At 48.4% G+C, this 21987-nt stretch overlaps 1 protein-coding gene across 1 annotated transcript in view; it reads left to right on the top strand.

The window, feature by feature from the left end:
* Positions 1-1216: 1216 nt before the first annotated feature.
* The window catches only part of LOC119951026 (CD209 antigen-like protein E), a 44942-nt gene continuing 24171 nt past the window's right edge, over positions 1217-21987 (top strand). Inside the window, exons 1-3 of the mRNA XM_038774060.1 lie at positions 1217-1280; positions 6716-6835; positions 8448-8633. Coding sequence (XP_038629988.1) covers positions 1217-1280; positions 6716-6835; positions 8448-8633 — 370 coding nt within the window. The remainder of the gene's footprint in view (positions 1281-6715; positions 6836-8447; positions 8634-21987) is intronic.

Below are 21987 nucleotides of genomic sequence, written 5' to 3'. Positions count from 1 at the left end.
CACCTTTCTCGAGTAGGCGCTGTCTCACGTAGTTGAACCTGACTCCAGCCACGTAGGTGTCCCGGATGGCGAGGTCCATATGTTGAGTGGCCGTAACAGCCTGGTAATTGCAGCTTCGTGCAAGGACTTTGAGGTAGCGTAGGTAATCCAGCGATTCCCCGGGACTCTGGCGGCGAGTGGAGATGCCGCGTGTATACCTCGTTCACGGGCCTTACGTAGAGGCGCTCTAGCATCATGAGGGTGTCTGTGTAGGAGGAGGCTTCCTCGAGTTGAACAGAGATTCGATGGTTCACCCGAGAGTGGAGGAGACTCAGCTTCTGTTCGTCGGTGACGGAAGGCGTGGAGGAGGCGGCGAGGTAGGCCTTGAAACAGCGGAGCCAGTGCGAAAAAATATCTTTCGCCTCCGCGGCCTGCGTTTCGAGTTCCTGTCGGGCAGGTTTGATGGACGATTCCATTGTGGTGTTGTAGTTGATTAAATTGATGCGACCATCAATTAACACAAAATGGGAGTAGAAGTAACCTGTGGCTTTAATCAACTAGAACAGTGCCTGCCTGTGACTGATCTAACACTAAGAGCCGCCTACAGACCGACTGCTCTTTATACCTCCCCTCAAGTGGAGGAGCCGGGGGCGTAGCCCACACAGGCCCCAACATGTTACATTATGGGTAATACCATACAATGGCCCATAGGTGGAGCCCACTAGGGCAACAGCGTAGTACAGATACACATGAAATGAAATGAAAATCGCTTATTGTCACGAGTAGGCTTCAAATGAAGCCAATGTGAAAAGCCCCTAGTTGCCACATTCCGGCGCCTGTTCGGGGAGGGTGGTACGGGAATCGAACCGTGCTGCTGGCCTGCTTTGTCTGCTTTCAAAGCCAGCGATTTAGCCCTATTCTAAACAGCCCACATGGTGGTTATTGCAGTAATGCATTCACCACAATGGCTCCTTTCGCACCTCCACCCAATGGAGTGTGAAAGATGGTGTGAGAGATTGTTGCTGAGTAACTGCTAGACACAGAGTCAGAACAACCACAGACTTTTATATCACAGGGTCTGTGTGAGAATGAACACAGAGGCACAAATAGATTTGAGGAAGTTCTCACACTTGCATCGAGTCAGAGGTAAAAGTGGGACACACCTGAGAGAGACAGATAGTGACAACACAGAAACGGAGCAGAGAGACAGAGAGAGAGAGACCCTCAGACACATACCATGGAGCAGGACAGCACCTACATCAATATGAGAAACATCAGCAAAGACACAACACCCAGTCCAGGTAAGACAAACCTGGAGGCATAGACAGAGAGAGAAAAAAAGCGAGGATACAGGGAATAACAGAGAGGGGAGAGAGGAGAAAGAGAGAGACAGAGATAGAGACAGAGAGTGGGAGAGAGAGAGAGAGAGACAGAGAAAGAGCGCGAGAAGGGTATCGCAAGAGAGACAGGGGGAGAAAAACAGGGAGAGAGAGAGAGACAAGGAGTTTTAGAGAGAGACAGATAGAGAGAGATGGAGAGACAGAGAGAGGTAGAGAAATAGGCAGAGACAGAGAGAGACACAGACAAGGAGAGGGAGAGACGAGAGGCAATGAGAAAGAGATTGAGAGAAAGAAAGAGGGCGAGAGAGGGACTGAGAAAGGGAGACATAGAGAGAGACAGAGAGAGAGTTTGAAAGACGGTGTGAGAGAAACAGAGACAGAGAGAGTCAGAGAGATAAAGATTGAAAGATGGTGTTGTCATAATATACACATCAGTATATAATGGTGCAGACACACACTGACTGACACACTGCAAGACTGGTCAGGCTAGGCATAGGTCCGGCAGCACGGTGGCACAGTGAGTAGCATTGCTGCCTCACGGCGCCGAAGTCCCAGGTTCGATCCCGGCTCTGGGTCACTGTCCGTGTGGAATTTGCACATTCTCCCCGTGTCTGCGTGGGTTTCGCCCCCGCAACCCAAAGGTGTGCACTGTAGGTGGATTGGCCATGCTAAATTGCCCCTTAATTGGAAATATGTGTATCTATACAAGTGATGGTCCTATTGCATATTTTACAAAGCCAATTTATATTTATGAGTCCACTCTTAATAAAATCATTTACGAATCCAAATTTGATGAATTTGTTCACTGAGTTTTTTCTTTTGTTGTTGTTGACGTGGTGAATGTTGTCGGTGTTCCTGTTATTTTAAGTAACCAATGCGTCATCCCGAGGTGTTTGCATAGTCGAACCACTGATGTTGACTGACATGGACTTTTTTCTGTGCTTGTGGTATCGATTTAGTGTGTCATCTGCCTTGAAAGCTGGTGTGCTTGCTTGTTCTGGACAGATGTGAGTTTGTGCGATTCGTTGTCATCCCATGGCATGCTTGTAGTCTTGTCATTGTTTTGCAGTGCGCTGTGGCATTGTCCTTCATGTGCAGAGTTGTACCATTTTGTACAAGTCGTTGTTTCATTGCTGTTGTTTCTGTTGTTCCTGTCTTTGTTGTTTTCATTGCTGTTCTTGTTGCTGTTTTTTTCGTTTCTGTCTTTATTGTTGTCGCTATCTTTGTTATGCTTCTTGTTGGTTTTGTTGTTCTTCTTGTAGTTTTTTTCGTTGTGCTTGTAGTTTTTGTTGGTGCTGTTGTTGTTCTTGTTTCTGTAGTGCTTCTTGCGATTTTTGTTGTTCTTGTCGCGCTTCATATTGCTTTTGTTCTTGCTGTTGTTGTTCTCGTTTCTGCTGTGCTTCATTTGGCTTTTGTTTTTCTTGTTGTGCTCAATGAGTGTCCCGTGTGGATAATTTGAGTCATTGTCACAGTGATTGGTGCGAGTGTCCTTTGTGGAATCTGTTGCATTGAATGTTACGTCTCGAGAATGGTGAGACTGATCTGATGTTGCATTGATGCTGGTGACATCAGTCATTTGTGGTGGTATTGATTCCTCGTCTTTGCTTCCTTTGTGCTCCTCTTCTGGAGTCAAATTCTTCACGATTTCAATTGACGTGGTCTCACTGGACTCTTGGCGCTCCTCTTCTGGAGTCAAAATCTGCATGGTTTCCATTGATGTGGTCTCACTGGACTCTTGGTGCTCCTCTTCTGGAGTCAAGATCTGCATGGTTTCTATTGGCGTGGTCTCTCTGGACTCTTGGGTGGCCCTACTCTGTGCTTCTGTACAGACAAGCTGAGAACTGTCAGTCTCGCTGTGATCCTGTACCTCCTGTATGTCGAGTGTGATCACCTTGTCACTGTTTTCGCATGCAGTGGGTAGATGTACATTGTCTTCTTTTTGATTATGCGAGCTTGGTAGACTTTCATAGTCTGCTTGCGGTTGCTCAGATACGGCGGGTTGACCTTCATGGTCTTGTTCATGCATGGTGTTCGCCAGGGAGTGTTTTCTTGCTTCCCTTTCATCACTCTCACTGTGGAGCCTGTCATCGCTCTCTCTGTGGAGTCTTTCTGTGCTCTCTGTGAAGAAAATACCCTGTCTTCGTCTTGGGTATTGCCGTCATCCAATGTATCGACAATCTGCCATGGCACCATGCTGCTGGATTCATCTACCACGAGTAGATTCGTGTTGAGATTTGCGACCGTATCGCTGATGCTGTGATCAGCATATCCGAGTAACTCAGCCATGTCTGAGTAGTATTCTTCGAAAACCAAATCATCTTGGTTGGATTCATCTACCATGGGTAGATTCATGTTGAGCTTTGCGACTGTGTCGCTGATGCTGTGATCAGCATATCCGAATAACTCAGCCATGTCTGAGTAGTATTCTTCAAAAAACAAATCATCTTTTTTTGTTTCGGATTTCTTTTTGTTCTCTTCACTTTGGGTGGTGCAGACTGCTTTTTCCAGGGTGTTGTGCGAGTTGTTTTCAACTGCTGGTTTAAGTTCAGGTGTTTTTTTGTCTTCTGAGCCAAGAAAGTTTGGTTTTACGGCTTTAAGTATCTTGTTTTCAATTATCGGGCATTTCCCTTTTAAGTAGGCGTGGTCCGGATGCTCAGATGTCATGACGCTCGTGACATCATGCATAGGAATGAATTGCGCATGCGCAAATCGGCATTCCTTTACTGTGCGGTTTTGTGTCCACTGCGCATGCGCGGCTTGCACATGCGCATCACGATCCGCGACCAAAACGTTTTGAGACTGCGCATGTGCAGCTTGTGCATGCGCATAACGATCAGCAACAAGACCTTTTTAAAACTGGAATGTAAAATGTAAAAGAATGAAAATGAAAAATAAATAAAAGAATGTAAAACGGGTGTTTGTAATTGCGCATGCGCGACTTCCGTTTCCTGCGCATGCGCAAACGCAGTTTTTTGTTCTTTGTCTGCCAGAGACTGTAAAATGTGCTCCGAATTCATTTTATCGTGGATTTCAGTGTTTTTTCTTTCTGCAAGTTGTAAGTTACCTTTTCCTTTCGATCTGGACTGGATTTCAGCATTTTGGCTTTGTTAAAAATTCAGGTTATTTCTTCTTTTTGATCTGTACTTTTCACTCGCGATTTCTTGACTGAACCTTTTCTTTTTGTAGAGTTTTGCATCACTCAGTCTCTGATTTCATCTGAGGCTGCTGCTACATCATTAACTATGATATAAAAATCAAACATTTGTTGAAATATTTTCCAGACATTTCTTACATTGCCGGTCGTGTCCAGCTGAGGTGGGGTTCCAAGCCACATCCTTGAATAAGCGATGTCTTCCCAAGTCCAATGTCCAGTAGGAGATTTCCATGCCATTTTGTTCTTTCTGTATCTGCAGCTGAGTTGTCCTGTAGTAAGCGTCTGAAGCCACACCTGGTACCATGTGTTGTTCCTCGTGTCTTAATAAAGCTCGTAGTCTCAAAGTTGGAGGAGATGCTTTATTGTGAATTTGTTCTGTCTTCAGAGCTAAACTTCCGGCTACCTCAAATGCTGCCTGCCTGTCCTGTGTCCTGCTACGAGTTCTGCCTTCCGTGAAGTGTCTCGTCACTTCCTGTCCCTGTGTATATATAGCTCTCCCATGATCCCTCTAGTGCTTGCTCAGTTGTATTGCATCTAGTCAGATCTACAATCACCACACTAGTTAGAGGTAAGAGTGAAGGAAACAGGAGCTGAACAGAGGAGTGTGTCAGAGAGAGAGACAGATAGAAAGACAGACACAGAGAGGCCGAGATAGAGAGACAAAGAGACACAGACAGGAAGAGAGGGAGGAAGAGAAACAAGGACAGGTAGAAAGAGAGTTTAATGGGGACAGTGTATCTCTTTGTCTAACCCTGTGATGTATCTTTTCTGTACGTGTTTGATGGGGACATTGTAGAGGGGGCTTTACTGTGTATCTAACCCTGTGCCATACCTGTCCTGGGCGTGTTTAATGGGGACAGTGTAGAGGGAGCTTTACTCTGTATCTCACCCCGTGCTGTACCTGTCCTGGGAGTGTTTGATGGGATCAGTGCAGAGGGAGTTTTACTCTGTATCTAACCCTGTGCTCTACCTCTCCTGGGAGTGTTTGATGGGGACAGTGTAGAGGGAGCTGTACTCTGAATCTAACCCTCTGCTGTACCTGTCCTGGGAGTGTTTGATGGGGACAGTGAAGAGGAAGCTCTACTCTGTATCTAACCCCGTGCTGTACCTGTCCTGGGAGTGTTTGATGGGGACAGCGTAGAGGGAGCTTTACTCTGTATCTAACCCTGTGCTGTCCCTGTCCTGGGAGTGTTTGATGGGGACAGTGTAAAGTGAGCTTTACTCTGAATCTAACCCTCTGCTGTACCTGTCCTGGGAGTGTTTGATGGGGACAGTGTAGAGGGAGCTTTACACTGTATCTATCCCTGTGCTAAACCCTTCCTGGGAGGGGTAGATGGTGGGGATGCAGTGGTATTTTGCTATTGTCACTGGAATGGTAATCCAGTGACCTGGGATACTGCTCTGAGTTCAAAGCCCACTAGGGCAAGATGGTGGAATTTGAATTCAATATAAAATCTCGAATTAAAACCCCAGTAATATCCTTTAGGGAAGGAAATGAAAATCGCTTATTGTCACAAGTAAGCTTCAAATGAAGTGACTGTGAAAAGCCCCTAGTCGCCACATTCCAGCGCCTGTTCGGGGAGGCTGGTACGGGAATTGAACCCTCCCTACTGGCCTGCCTTGGTCTGCTTTCAAAGCCAGCTATTTAGCCCTGTGCTAAACCAGCCCCTTGTCATCCTTACCCGGTCTGGCTTACATGTGACTTCAGATCCAGCCATGTGGCTGACTCTAAAAACACCCTCAGGGTTGGACAATAAATGCTGGCTCAGCCAGTGACGCCCACATCCCATTAACTAATAAAGAAAAAAACTAATTGCTGTTTATCTCCCTCTCTAAGAGATGTAGAACTGTCAACATTGACGGCACAGTAGTTCACACTGCTGTCTCGCAGCGCTAGGGACCCGGGTTCATTTCCGGCCGTGGGTGGCTGTCTGTGTGGAGTTTACACGTTCTCCCCGTGTCTCTGTGGGTTTTTTCCGGGTGCTCCGGTTTCCTCCCACCGTCCAAAGTTGGACAGGTTAGCTGGATTGGCCGTGCTAAATTGTCCCTTAGTGCCCAAAGGTTAGGTAGGGTTACTGGGCCATGGGGATAGGATAGGGGGTGTGGGCTTAGGTAGGATGCTCTTTTGGAGGGTTGGTACAGACTCAATAGGCTGAATGGCCTCCTTCTGCACTGAAGGGATTCTATGATGATTCCATGAAATTACACAAGATTCCGAACATTCTCAACTTCTCTATTCCAGGTAAAACCAGACAGGAAACAGCTGGAGGAAGATGCTCAATAACTTCGATACATCTCGGCCTGGTCGCCGTCAATGTCTTCATCTTCACTTTGGCAATTGCTATCGGTCTGAGAGTCCATGGTAGGAAAATGAGCCTCACACTGTAACTGTGACAGACAGGGGAGGGGAAGCAGAACTGAACTCCTTTATTTACCCTCTCTCTGTCAGGAAGCAGAGGTATTTTAATCTTTGAAATAAGCTGTGACGTGTTTGCAAAACAATCTGTCTGTTATTTTGTTTTAAATTTAGAGTACCCAATTATTTCTTTCCAATTAAGGGTCAATTTAGCGCGGCAAATCCACCTAACCTGCACATCTTTGGGTTGTGGGGGGCAAACTCATGCAGACACGGGAGAATGTGCAAACTCCACATGACTTGGGGCCTTGGTCGAACCCATGTCCTCAGTGCCATAGGCAGCAGTGCTAACCACTGCACCATCATGCTGCCCTTCTGTTTGTTATGTTAAAGTGATTTGCAGCAAACTCTCTTTAGGGCAGTATTAGAGCTATAGTTTACTCAAACATTCAAACCCGGGATAGATTCTCAGAGCGTTATACACCCACACAAACTGATGATAGAAAGGTAGGAGAGAGGAGATTTGACACCTTTTTAACAAGTTACCACAGATATGGATATCAGTTGACGTGAATAACAGAGTCCAGAATCTCAGAGCCCAGTGAGGACACCTTCACGGATGATTTATTGTTCAGGTTGGATGAGTCAGCTGAAACAGGATTCACAGAATTAGTTTAAAGTTGATGGGGACACAGCGGGCTGAGGTTGCTCAACACCAACAAGAATGAGGGAATTGATTTTGTTGAGTAAAACATATTGGGAATTAGCAGAAGATACCGCAAAAATGTTTGAATCATATCACATGTAGCTGCCATTTGTTGGCAGGATTCAAAGAATGAATATGCAAAAAGCAGTTAGATTTCAACATTTTATGATTTATTTCATGTCTTAGGGACAGTAACACTATGATATATCTCACACCCTTCACTGTAACACTCAGATATGTCCCACACCCTTCACTGTAACATTTTGATATATACCACGTTATCCTTCACTGTAACACTCTGATATATCCACACCCCTCATTGTAACACTCTGATACACCCACACCCCTCACTGTAACACTCTGATATATCCTACACCCCTCACTGTAACACTCTGATATATCCTACACCCCTCACTGTAACACTCTGATATATCCCACACCCCTCACTGTAACACTCTGATACATCCACACCCCTCACTGTAACACTAATATAACCCACACCCCTCACTGTAACACTCTGATATATACCACACCCCTCACTGTAACTCTCTGATATAACCCACACCCCTCACTGTAACACTCTGATATATACCACACCCCTCACTGTAACACTCTGATATACCCACACCCCTCACTGTAACACTCTGATATATCCCACACCCCTCACTGTAACACTCTGATACACCCACACCCCTCACTGTAACACTAATATAACCCACACCCCTCACTGTAACACTCTGATATAACCCACACCCCTCACTGTAACTCTCTGATATAACCCACACCCCTCACTGTAACACTCTGATATAACCCACACCCCTCACTGTAACTCTCTGATATACCCCACACCCCTCATTCTGACACTCTGATATATCCCACATTCTCCTCTCTTCCTCTTTCTCCATCCCTCAGTTCTGCTATCGAACCAGAAGTTAGACGCATGTCAAAATGCAATCGAACGCCAGTTGAACAGGACATTTGCTGAGTCTTTGTGGAACCAGACGATGCTGGAGGGAAAGTTCCAGAATGTGTCCGCGACCCTGGCCCGAACCAGCGAGAGGGCAAACACGCTCTGCAATACCTTCCGAATCTTATCAGGTGCGTACAAGCTAAAAGTTCCCCCTTTCCCACAGTTTGTCCCTTTCTGGGATTCCGGACACCCTGTTTCCCCCAACTGCCTCGCAAAGCTGTTACGTAGAGACCTTTTTTTCAAAAATTCGTAACAGCCCTAATATTGTCTCTGAGCAGCCACCCGTGAAGATAAATGTGTTTTTGCTTCCCTCCTTCATAAGGGCAACCTCAACATTTTTGGGGTGTTCTAATTTCCTGGCAATCATCCCATCGGAATCCTGAAACAGGATGAACTCAGAGGGTTAGTTTATTTGGGCACACTCCAACACTGGAGGAGGGTTGCAAATTTGCCTGCTTCTCGGCTAACAGAATAAAAGACAGCGGATGGGGGAGGGGGTGAATAGAGAATGTAAGAGATACAGGATAAAGACCACAGTGAAAATAATTACTGTTTCTTGCCAGTCCAAAGTCCAGTATCAAAAATCCAAAAGTGTTTACATTCGGAGAGATCAGCAGGTTGAGGATTGATGCTGGATAATTGACATTTCCATTAGTCGTAACTTCCACAATGAGGAAGGCATTTAAATTCTTATTCCCCTTTTACAAATGGTAACATATTTTCCCCAACCCATAATTTGGAAAGAACATAAGAACATAAGAATTAGGAGCAGGAGTAGGCCATCTGGCCCCTTGTGCCTGCTCCGCCATTCAATTAGATCATGGCTGATCTTTTGTGGACTCAGCTCCACTTTCCGGCCCGAACACCATAACCCTTAATCCCTTTATTCTTCAAAAAACTATCTATCTTTACCTTAAAAACATGTAATGAAGGAGCCTCAACTGCTTCAATGGGCAAGGAATTCCATAGATTCACAACCCTTTGGGTGAAGAAGTTCCTCCTAAAGGTTCCAATACTCTGTTAATAACTTGCACAGCACACTCAAGGCAAGCTGAAAATGAAAGGTTTAATTTATTTTTATACACACAAGGGCGAGAGGGGTTTCACACATTCCACCCCTGATGAGACCATCAATTCACGCGACACGTGGTTAGAAGTGAACAGTGGTTTTAATCGTCTTCCAACAGAACCTGCCTGTGACGAGATGAACTCCAGATGAACTGGCAGGCAGGCTCTGAGCATCAACCTTTATACATCCGGTTAAGGGGAGGAGCCATGGGTGGAGCCATAGGCGGAGCCAAGGGTGGAGCCCAGTTCAAGCTCCTCATCTCCCCCTATGGGTAGAGCCGCGCAACTACACGTGATCCAGTACAATATACAGCATCAACACAAGTTGTACAATACAGTGTGGATTATTAGTATTTATAATTCACCACATTCACCCCCTGTAAAAAAAATCAAGTCCTGCGGGGGTGATGGTTTACAGATTGAGTTTGCTGGTGGTCGAGTTATTCGTTGTGATCGGCGGAGCACCGGGGTTGCAGCCCCTTCTGGTGGCTGAATGATCACGGTCGGTTGGGGTACGATGGCGGACTCCGGGGGTGATTCTGTCCGAGCTTCGCACCCGTCTGGTTCGACTGGGGAGTGGGGGCACTGGAAGCTTGCGGGTGCGGGCGCGCGGAACATGTGTAGCAAATTGGTAGGCGTGGGGGCATGCGCCGCGGCGCGTTGTGTGGGGTGTAGTGTGAGGGGTACCTCGGCGGTAGTAGTGGTGGGGTTTGATCCTGCAGGCGCTAGGCCCCGGAGGGATATGGTGTCCTGACGGCCGTCAGGGTACTCTATGAAGGCGTATTGGGGGTTCGAGTGTAGTAGAAGCACTTTTTCTACGAGTGGGTCAGTTTTGTGTGCCCTGACGTGCTTCTGGAGGAGTACTGGGCCCGGTGTCTTCAACCATGCCGGGAGTGAAGCCCCCGTGATTGTACCCCTGGAAGAAATAAAGAGCCGCTCGTGAGGGGTTTGGTTGGTGGCGGAACATAAGAGGGACCAAATAGTATGGAGCGCATCTGGGAGGACTTCCTGCCAATGGGAGGATACTATGCAGGGCCCTAATGACTTTGTGGGAGGTCATATCGGGGCACGGGATAGCAAAAGGAAATCGGGAGAACTCGTCGATGACATTCAGGAAGTACACATTCCGGTTAGTCGAGGGGAGTGGCCCTTTGAAATCAATAGCGAGGCGTTCAAAGGGCCTAGAAGGGCCTTGACCAGGTGGGCCCTGTCTGGTCTGTAGAAGTGCGGTTTGCACTCCGCGCAGATCGGGCAGTCCCTGGTGACGGCTTTTACCTCCTCGGTGGAGAAAGGCAGATTTCGGGCTTTAATGTAGTGGGCCAGCCGGGTGACCCCCGGGTGGCAGAGATCATTGTGGATGGCTTTCAGGCGGTCGCTCTGCGTGCTGGCGCACGTGCATCTGGGGGCTTGTTGAACTTCCCCGGTCGATACATAATATCGTATTTGTAGGTGGAGAGCTCGATCCTCCACCTCAAAATTTTATCATTTTTAATTTTGCCCCTTTGCAAGTTGTCAAACATGAAGGCAACCGATCTTTGGTCGGTGATGAGGGTGAACCTCCTACCTGCGAGGTAGTGTCTCCAGTGACGTATAGCCTCCACAATGGCTTGTGCTTCTTTTTCGAACGAGGAGTGTCGAAGTTCCGAAGCGGAGAGGGTTCGGGAGAAAAATGCGACTGGTCTCCCTGCCTGATTTAATGTGGCTGCAAGAGCTACCTCTGAGGCATCGCTCTCTACCTGAAAGGGACGGATTCATCCACCGCCTGCATGGCCGCCTTGGCGATGTCCTCCTTGATGCAGTTGATGGCCTGCCGAGCCTCAGCCGACAGGGGGAAAAGTGTGGCCTTAAATAGTGGGCGGGCTTTGTCCACATATTGAGGGACCCACTGGGCATAGTATGAAAAGAATCCCAGGCACCTTTTGAGGGCCCTGGGACAATAAGGGAGAGGGAGTTCTAAGAGGGGGCGCATACAGTCTGGATCGGGGCCCAGGACTCCGTTTTCCACGACATAGCCGAGGATGGCTAGCCTGGTTGTGCAGAAAACACATTTTTCCATGTTGTAAGTGAGGTTGAGTTTCTGGGCCGTCTGGAGAAATCGATGGAGGTTGGCATCGTGGTCCTGCTGGTCATAGCCGCAGATGGTGACGTTATCCAAGTACGGAAACGTGGCCCGCAGCCCGTACTGGTCCACCATTTGGTCCATTGCTCGTTGGAACACCGAGACCCCATTCGTGATGCCAAAGGGAACCCGGAGGAAATGGAAGAGGCGGCCATCGGCCTCGAACGCCGTGTAGTGACGGTCCTCCGGGCGGATTGGGAGCTGGTGGTATGCAGGCTTCAGATCCACCGTGGAGAAAATACGATACTGGCGATCTGATTCACCATGTCTGCAATCCTGGGGAGGGGGTACGCACCGAGGAGCGTAAACCAATTAATGGTCTGACTATAGTCCACGACCATGCGGAATCTTTCCCCGGTCTTGACGACCACCACCTGAGCTCTCCTGGGACTGTTACTGGCCTCTATGATCCCATCACGTAGGAGCCTCCAGACCTCGGTTCTGATAAACACCCTGTCCTGTAGGCTGTACCGCCTGCTGCGAGTGGCTATGGGTTCACAGTCCGGAGTGAGATTGGCAAAGAGAGGAGGGGGGAGATTCGCAGCGTGGCTAGGCTGCAAATGGTGAGTGGGGGTAGGGGTCCGCCGAAGCTGAGGGTGAGACTCTTGAGGTTGCACTGAAAATCGAGTCCCAGTAAGAGTGGGGCGTAGAGTTCGGGCAGGACGTATAGTTGAAAATTAGAGTAACTAACACCTTGGATCGTTAGGGTCGCGACGGTACGCCCTTGGATGTGAACAGAGTGGGAGCCCTAAGCGAGGGAGATAGTTTGCCGTGCAGGAAAAACAGGGAGCGAACAGCGTCTTACCAGATCTGGGTGTACGAAGCTCTCGGTGCTCCCGGAGTCGAAGAGGGACGGAGTACTGTACCCGTTTACTTGAACGGTCGTCATCGAGCTGCGGAGGTGTTTTGGACGCGACTGGTCCAACGTGACTGCGCCGAGTTGCAGGTAGTCGGCGGCTCGGTCCGCTGTGTTGGGGTGGCCCCGTTCTGAATGCCCGCTGAGGTCGCAGTCTTCGATCAGACTTTCTGAATTTGGAGAGGATGGAGCCCAAGATGGCTGCTCCCGTGGATCGCCGCACGTGGCGGGCGGCGAGGAAGATGGCGTCCAATATGGCAGCCCACATGAGTCGCACGTGGTCAACCACGTGGTGGGGGTTCGCCAAGATGACGGCCCCCATGGGTTGCACGTGGTGGGTGGGGGCGGAGTCGAGGTAAAGGCCGCAGCGTTACGGGGCCTGAGGGCCTGCGAATTCAGAGAACGAGTGCTTTGAGCCATGGGAGGGTTAGAGGCTGGGGCTTTCATCGCCAGACACACTCTGGCATAGTGTCCTTTGTGACCGCAGCTGCTGCAGGTCGCGTTGCGGGCCGGGCAGTGCTGCCGCAGGTGCTGGGGCTGGCCACAAAAGTGGCAGGCTGGGCAGCATAGTGGCTGGGTGGCCGCGCGGCGTAGACCTGGGGCAGTCGCTGGTATGGGGCCCATGACGGGGTCGTGGAGTCCGCAGGGAACGAGGGGAGGCTGCGAAACGAAGCGTCCATAGTAGTAGGAGTTCAACAGTGTCTTCTAAATTTTGGGCCGCCTTCTCAAGCAGTCGCTGGCGCATGTAATTGGATCTGAAGCCTGCAACAATTACATCGCGGACATCAAGTTCCCTATGTTCTGCAGCATTTACAGCCTGGTAATTACAGTCCTGGGACAAGGCTTTTAAGTCTCTTAGAAAATCTTCTAGCGATTCTGTGGGGCACTGGCGGCGAGTAGTAAAAACGTGGCATGCGTAGACCTCATTGACGGGCCTCACGTACATTCTGTCGAGTAGGGCCAGGACCTCTGTATATGAGCCGGTACAATTTAACTGAGTAGATACACGATGGCTCACCCTTGCGTGCAGAAGGCTGAGTTTCTGCTCCTCCGTCGTTTCATTGGTGCTTGCTTCAGCCAGGTAGGCCTTAAAACATCGGAGCCAGTGTGAAAAGATTTATTTCGCCTCTGCATCCTGTGGGTCGAGTTCCAGTCGATCAGGTTTGAGGGCTGATTCCATAGTCGTTCCTTACTGTTTCTTAAGACAATTAAATTGATGAGACCATCAATTCACGCGACACGTGGTTAGAAGTGAACAGTGGTTTTAATCGTGTTACAACAGAGCCTGCCTGTGCCGAGATGAACTCCAGGTGAACTAGCAGGCAGGCTCTCAGCATCAACCTTTATACATCTGGTTAAGGGGAGGAGCCATGGGTGGAGCCATGGGCGGAGCCAAGGGTGGAGCCCAGTAAAAGCTCCTCATCTCCCCCTATGGGTAGAGCCGCGCAACTACATGTGATCCAATACAATATACAGACTCAACACATGTTGTACAATACAGTGTGGATTATTAGTATTTATAATTCACCACAACCCCATTTTACACACACACAATAAATGGGAGTTGTGGAAAAAGGAACAGGGTTCTGGGCACCACTGCAATAAAACACAAATGTCAGATTTACACGTGTCCAGAGTCCAGAATCATGAGTCAACTGGAAATGTTTGTTTCGAGGGGGAGGGGAGGTTGGCTGATTGTTGAATGTCTTTCTCAGAGTGAGGCTGGTATGACAGGAGGAGGCGTGTAGAATGATTCAGTCGGGAGGTACGGGTTCCGAGGTTCTGGCAGTTGGCAGGTCTGACAGGGGTCGGAGGTCATCCTGCTGCGTCCAGTTTGATGGTCGACAGCACAGGCAGTTGCCTGGGGATCTGCTCATGTTGAAAAGTCAGACATTAACTGCCCCAATTCAGTTCCACTGGTCGATCTCACTGTGCAGATTGTGAGGGTGTAACGCTGCACATTGTTTCAACTCAAGTAATCATCTAACGTTCTCTCGAATGTCTCGATTGAACCTCCCTCCACCACACTCCCAGGCCATGCATTCCAGACTCGAACCGCTCGAAAGTGCTTTCTCACATCACACATGTTTCTTCTGTAAATCACTTCAAATCTGTGCCCTCTCATTTCGGATCTTTTAACGAGCAGGAACAGTTTTTCCCCATTTACTGTGTCCAGCCCACTTGAACATCTCAATTTTGTAACAAGAGGAAGCCAGTGGTAATGGAACAAGGATGGATTGAACTGTCTACAATATTCTGCCATGGAAGTAACTCTCTTCCCAATCCAGTGCTCACTGGGACAACCAGCCACACCAGGCCCTGCTTTGGGACAGTTTTTAATAATAATAATCTTTATTTGTGTCACAAGTAGGCTTGCATTAGCACTGCAATGAAGTTACTGTGAAAATTCCCTTGTTCCCACACTCCGGTGCCTGTTCAGGTACACGGAGGGAGAATTCAGAATGTTCAATTCACCTCACAGCTGGTTTTTCGGGACTCGTGGGAGGAAACCGGAGCATCCGGAGGAAACCAACACAGACAAGGGGAGAACGTGCAGACTCCGCACAGACAGTTATCAAAGCTGGGAATCGAACCCGGGTCCCTGATGCTGTGAAGCAACAGTGCTAACCACTATCTTACCCTGTCGCCCAATGTGTAGTCGCAAAGTGCTCCAGCTGGGTGGCCCCCTTCCCCTATCTGAGGGGCTCGTAGTCAACAGGTTCCACGGGGAGATTAACATTGATTTCCCCGTGGTCCTTGTGGGGGTTATTACACCGATCAAATCTCCGCAGTCTTCTGGATAAAAGCAAATTACTGCGGCTGATAGAATCTGAAACCAAAGAGAAAATGCTGGAAAATCTCAGCAGGTCTGGAAGCATCTGTAGGGAGAGAAAAGAGCTAACGTTTCGAGTCCAGATGACCCTTTGTCAAAGCTATAAGACAGAGAAAGTGGGAAATATTTATACTGTGGAGTGAGAATGAAAGAAGAGTCATCGCCCTAGAAACCCAGGGAAACGTGCCTGGTGTGTAGATTAGGTTAAAGACATACCGCTGGAGCTTCATCACGAGTTGTTGTGTCCGAGTGGACATGCAATTATCTTGTCAGTTTGCTGACATCACTCTATGAGCCTCCCTTCCTTCTCCACTGTGTATGGTAAAGTCCTGTCATATCCTATCCAGACGTCATCGTTAATTACTCCTACGTTTTCTACCTCAAATACCCTAAGTCGAGTCCGGTCATCCGTGATGATTCGAATTTCTAACATCATGCCTACAGCTTTCCCCAGGGACCCCCTGCAGCCATCATTAAACCACACCTTTGGCAATTGCCTCATCTGGTAGCCACATAATTTTGGTTGTTTTTTCCCTACAAATAAGTGCTCCACCTGCTCATCGCTGATCCATAATGGAACCTGTCCCTTATAGACCGGTCCTAAATTCTCGTTTAATTGTTCGATCATCCGCTGCCCATATAAGCTGCTGTTCTGCTGTTGGTCCCTGTCCTCTAATTCTGCCTTTATAATTTGGGTTATGGTCTTGGTATGTCTGGGCAGCACGGTAGCACAAGTGGATAGCACTGTGGCTTCACAGCTCCAGGAACCCAGGTTCGATTCCCCGCTGGGTTACTGTCTGTGTGGAGTCTGCACGTTCTCCCCGTGTGTGCGTGTGTTTCCTCTGGGTACTCCGGTTTCATCCCACAGTCCAAAGACGTGCAGGTTAGGTGGAATAGCCATGATAAATTGCCCTTAGTGACTAAAAAGGTTAGGAGGGGTTATTGGGTTACGGGGATAGGGTGGAAGTGAGGGCTGAACTGGGTTGGTGCAGATTTGATGGGCCGATTGGCCTCCTTCTGCACTGTATGTTCTATGTGGAGCCCATTTTCCCAGGGTGGCCTTTTAATAACCTTTTTCCTATGTTAGTTTCTGCATAAGTGTAATAAGTTCACGGAGACAGAAGCCCCTTCACCAGAAATTCCTTTTGTTGACAAAACCGACAGCCGAACAACCAGATACATTCAGTTTGCTGTCTACACTGGGAGTGCAAAGGATCTAACACTCTGTTATATACACAGAAAGGGGTTCCCTGATTGGGCCACAAATCAGGGAACTCATATTCTAATTGGCCAATCTCAAAGGCCTGGCCTAAGTCATTACACCCCTCCCCCACAAAGTCTGAGGAGTTCCATGGTCCTCGTGACTCATGGGTCTCCGGCTTAGTTTCTGCGCCAGGTCCGGCTGCTCCACTTTGGCCTCCGAGGGGGGGTATAATGGCTAGGCGCCCGTCGTTTCCGATGAGAGCGCCTGAGGGTTGTTTCACCTCCTTCCTCCGGCGGCAAGGGGACAGCCGCGGCGTCATCTATAGTGTCCATATCCAAATCCGATATCCTCACCAGTGATGCCGGAGCGGCGTGAATCGTTTGTCAGGGAGGGCTCTCCACAGTCCTTGGCATGCTGGTCTGAGTCAGCTCTGGGTGTGGAAACGAATCTGAGGCCCACACCTGGTCCAGGTGCTTTTTTTAAACTACATGTTCTCCTACACATATCTCATACGACACAGGCCCTGTCCTGGCCTTGACTGTTCATGCTGCTCATGTGGGGCCATTGGCATAATTTCTGACCCTTACCTTTTCACCCGTGTTGAACTGCAATTCTCGGCGAGTGTTGTCGTGGCCCCTGCATTGGGCATCTTGGTGGCGCTCTACTCTTCTGCCTAAATTTGGGAACAGTAGACTGAGCCTAGTCCGAATTAGTCTGCCCATGAGTAGTTCCACCGGTCCTATTCCCATTGAGGTGTTTGGGGTTGGCCTATAATCGAACAGCCAGGGTAACAATTTAGTCCCCACCGATCGAATGCCGTTTGACCTCATGAATTTTGCGAAGTCCTGGCTGGTGAAAACCGATCCATTACCTGAAGCTACACCTCCCGGATACCATGTGTTGCAAACGAGGTGGTAAGTTTTTCAATGGTTGCTGTTTTTCCGAGTTCATTTTGTGGACATCCAGCCACTTGGAATAGGCATCTACAATCACAAAAAACATTGAACCCATAAACGGGCCTGCAAAATCAACATGAAGTTGCGACCATGGTCTACCCGGCCATTCCCATGGGTGCAGCGGGGCTGCCGGGGGCAACCTCTGCCCTTGTTGGCACCGACCTACCAATGCCGCTCTGTCTGTGTCCAGGCCCGGCCACCAGACATAGCTCCTGGCCAGCATCTCTCCAGTGTGCCAATGATGATAGCTCGACTTGGAACTATTACTCATGCCCCCCCACTGCAGTATTCCCTCTTCCACAGTGATCTGCTCTCTTCTGCTCCAGTTGGGGTGAAATTCTCCCTGGACTGGTCTTTCCATCTTCCCCATCAGCACCATGTGTTTTATTTTTGCTAAAACCAGGTCCCTTTAGTGTCCACAAACAAATGTTTTGTGCGGCACTGGAAGGTTGTCCAGGAAATGTAGTGTCATCACCGTTTCTTCTATTCTGGGTACCAATGGCGGGGTGTCCGGTAATGGCAGCCTGCTTGGTGTTTGCCACCCGGGTTCCTGGCCGATGATCCAGTTGATATTGGTACGTTGCCCGTAGTAGGGCCCAGCGTTGGATCTGGGCCGAAGGTATTGGTGGCACTGTTTTGTCTTTCAGCAAACCCAGCAACGGCTTGTGGTCTGTGATTATTGTGAACTTCCGCCCATATAAGTACTGGTGAAATTTCTTCACCGCAAAGATCACAGCGAGTCCTCCTTTTTCAAGTTGGGTGTACTTTGCTCTGCTGCTACTAATGTCCTGGAAGCAAATGCAACAGGCCGTTCCTGGCCGTTTTGCCCTGTGCGCCAGAACTGTCCAACGCCATATGGAGATGCATCACAAGTGAGCACCAACTCTTTCCTGGGGCCGTAGTATGCCAAGATATTTTCTGAGGAGAGCTGTTGTTTTATCTTCTTGAAAGCCTTGTCTTGGCGGGCAGACCATTCCGAGGCTTGTCCCTTTTTTAGTAATTGGTGTAGGGGGCCCAGGATGGAAGCCTTGTTCTGTATGACATTTCCGTAGTATGTCACCAGTCCTAAAAATGATCTTAACTCCTGGATTTTGGTGTGGGCCGGGGAATCTTTAATCACCCTCACCTGATCCTCCAAAGGGTGTAGCCTTGACTTGTCAACCTTGTAGCCCAGATAAGTTACTTGTGGTGCTAGAAAAACACATTTCTCCCTTTTTAGGTGCACACCTGTTGCTGAAAACCTCTTCAGGACTTCCTCCAGGTTTTTCATGTGCTCTGCCCTTGTTTTTCCTGTAATGAGGACGTCGTCCAGGTAAATAGCGACCTGTAGTATATTCTCCATTGTCCTCTGGAATATCGCAAAGGCTGACAATACCCCAAAGTGTAATATTGTGTACTGAAAAAGGCCCTTCAGGGTGTTTGTCGTTGAGAATTTTTGGGACTCTTCGTCAAGCTTCAGCTGTAGATATGCGTGGCTCATATCCAGCTTTGAGAATAAGAGTCTTAAAGCCGGGGAATTGTGTATTTGTCCAGTTGTGAGTAGCGATTAATCGTTTGTTTGAAATTGCCACAAAGGCGGACCGAATCATCCGGCTTAAGGTTAGGCACCCGTGCCGCCCGTTCTGCAACTGGATTGGTTTTATTATTCCCTCACGTTCCAATCATTTCATTTCCATTTCGACTTCCTGCCTTAATGCGAAGGGTACCTGTCGGGCTTTGTAGAATTTTGGGACTGCTTCTGGATCTACATGTAATGTAACTTTTGCTCCCTTTCTTGGTCCAAGCCCCTCTTAGAAAATCTCTGTGTATCTGTGCAGGAGTTCGCTCAGGCAATAATTTTCCAGCTGGAAAATGTTTACCCAATCCGGCTGGATCTCTTTTAGCCAGTTTCGTCCCAATAAGCTTGGCCCCACACCTTTCACTATCATTAAAGGCAGTCTAACCAGTTGCTCTCCATAAGCCACAGGTACATGCCTTGTGCCCAACACTCTCAGAGGTTCCCCTGTGGATGTGCTCAGCTTTGTCGAGGTGCTGGTTAGAGATAAGGGTTGGAGTTCAGTGCGAATTTTATTAAATATTGTTTCCCCTATCACTGATACGGCTGCTCCAGTGTTGACTTCCATTAATGTGGGATATCCATTCAACCTTATGGTTAATTTACTGTGTTTTGATTTAACCATCGCTGCACAGTTTAGTTGTTCCTTGTCGGAGGTAGGTGGGGCTTCTAGGATGTGCATTCTCCTGTACCCCGGCCCACGCGTCCTTCTCTAAGATGTTGGTTTGGGGCTTCTATTTCTCCTCTCTGGCGACAGATACAATAACTTGCCGGGCGAAAGGCTGCAGGGGCTGCCGTCTGTCTGGCCTAATTGTCTCTTGCTTGGGAGCGGTTCTGCGAGTGGGTCTGGCTTCCTTAGGCCCCGAGTCTTTCCTGAGGGTGGCTATGCAGTTGCCTATCCCCCATTGGTAGTCCTTTAACTCAGTTTCACAAAGCCAGCTGCAATGCTTGTTTGCAATCCAGCTCGGCCTCTGCTAACAGACATTTCTGTATTGCTAAATTATTTATTCCGCACACCAACCGGTCTCGGAGCATCTCATTTAGCATCAGGCCAACTTCGCAAGCCTCAGCTAATTGCCTTAACCTTGTTAAAAGTTTGTAACTGACTCCCCAGTATCTCAGAATGCTGAGTAAAACCGGTACCTTCGCAGCATCAGAGGTGGATTAGGGTCATAGTACGCTTTTACTAAGTCCGTCAATTCCTGCAAAGTTTTCATGTCCGGTGCCTCCGGGAAAGTGAAACTACTAATGGCAAAAGCTGCTGGCCCAAACGCGATCAGCAGAATGAACCATTGCTTTTCACCCAGAACTGTATCATTTTCTCGAAAGAAGTACTTCATCTGCTCTACATATTGGGCCCAGTCTTCCACTGCAGGGTGAAAAGAATCCAACTTCCCAAATAAAGGCATTTTGCCTGTCAGTGGCTTACCCTCAATGTGTGGCAGCTGCTAATGAGCAGGTTCCTTCAGGTTGTTCCGTTTTCCTCATCACCACTGTAATAAGTTCAGGGAAGCAGAAATTCCGTCTCCAGAATTCCTTTCATTTACAAAACAACAGCCAAACAACCAGGTGCTTTCAGTTTGCTGTCTACACCGGGAGTGCAGAGGACCTGACACTCCCTGTTATTTACAGAGAAAGGGATTCCCTGATTGGGCCACTAATCAGGGAACACATATTCTAATTGGCCAATCTTAAAGGCCTGGCCTAAGTCATTACGATAAGTTTGAGCTGCAGCTTTTGTCTATTTGCAGGCTGCAGCCTGTCTGTGCTCAGGCTTGGCCATTTTTCCCATTGATCTTTGTGGGTGGTATTTTAGATGGCCACACCATGTTCGCACTTTTTCACTTCTGTACGGCCAACTTACTGACCAACGGCACATCGCGGGGCAAAAGACCTGTTCTGCCACACTTGTGACAAACTTTCTTAAATGCAGGACATCGCTGCGGCAAGTGTCTGTTACCATGTTTCTGGCACACAATGGCAGATCTGGCCTGTAGCCCAAAATGGCCACCTGCATCGAGACCACATTTCTTTTTGAACTGTGTCACAGTGCTTGTGGCACCAGCATCTTCTCCGAGATTGGCGGCATTTTGAGCTGATGGTACCGATCCGCTGTGCAGGTAACTTATTTGCCTGACAGATCCTGATGGCAGTGTCGAATGAGAGGTTGTCTTCTCTCAACATTCACTCTCGAAGTCTATCATCTGATGTCCCAAAAACAATTTGGTTACAGATCATTGCAGACTTCAAATTTTCAAAATTGCACAACTAGGCCTTCAACTTCAAACCCATCGCAAAGTTATCAAACTATTAATTACCTTTTTTGGTACGGGTAAGGAACAGGTATCTTTCAAAAATCTAATTCTTTCTCGGAGAGCAGTGTCGATCAAAGCTATGAATCACCTCATTGTAACTCCTGCTTCCTTTTTCGCTATCAAAAACAAAGGAAATATAAAGTTCAAGTGCTTGTGGACCTGCTATTGTGAGCAGCAACGCAATGCGCCTTTCATCAGGCTGTGCCTGGAGGCCAAGGGTTAAGCCATAGGGGGAAAACTGCTGGGTTTTTTCAATGTTACCCTGATGCACGATCAATTACACAAAGATGAGAGTAGGATGTTATCGAGGCTTTATTAAACTGAGATGTGTGGCCTCCTACAGCAGCTGATGAAATGGCTGCTGTTTGGGGAGCACACATATTTATACTCCGCCTACTGGGCGGAGCCAGCAGGCAGGGATCTACCCCGTACCTGTAGTACAGGGGCCTTACCGTAAAGCACCTATGTCAACATCCTTTATATACAATATACACATTAGTGGTGACTACCACATTCACCCCCTGTTAATAAATGGAGCCCGGGGTGGGGTTTTAAAAGTACGGATAATATTAAAAA

The sequence above is a fragment of the Scyliorhinus canicula genome, chromosome 16, assembly GCF_902713615.1.
Source record: "Scyliorhinus canicula chromosome 16, sScyCan1.1, whole genome shotgun sequence".
Taxonomy (NCBI): Eukaryota; Metazoa; Chordata; class Chondrichthyes; order Carcharhiniformes; family Scyliorhinidae; genus Scyliorhinus; species Scyliorhinus canicula.
The sequence above is the reverse complement of the archived record's forward strand: the minus strand, read 5'-3'. Positions and strand labels throughout refer to the sequence as shown.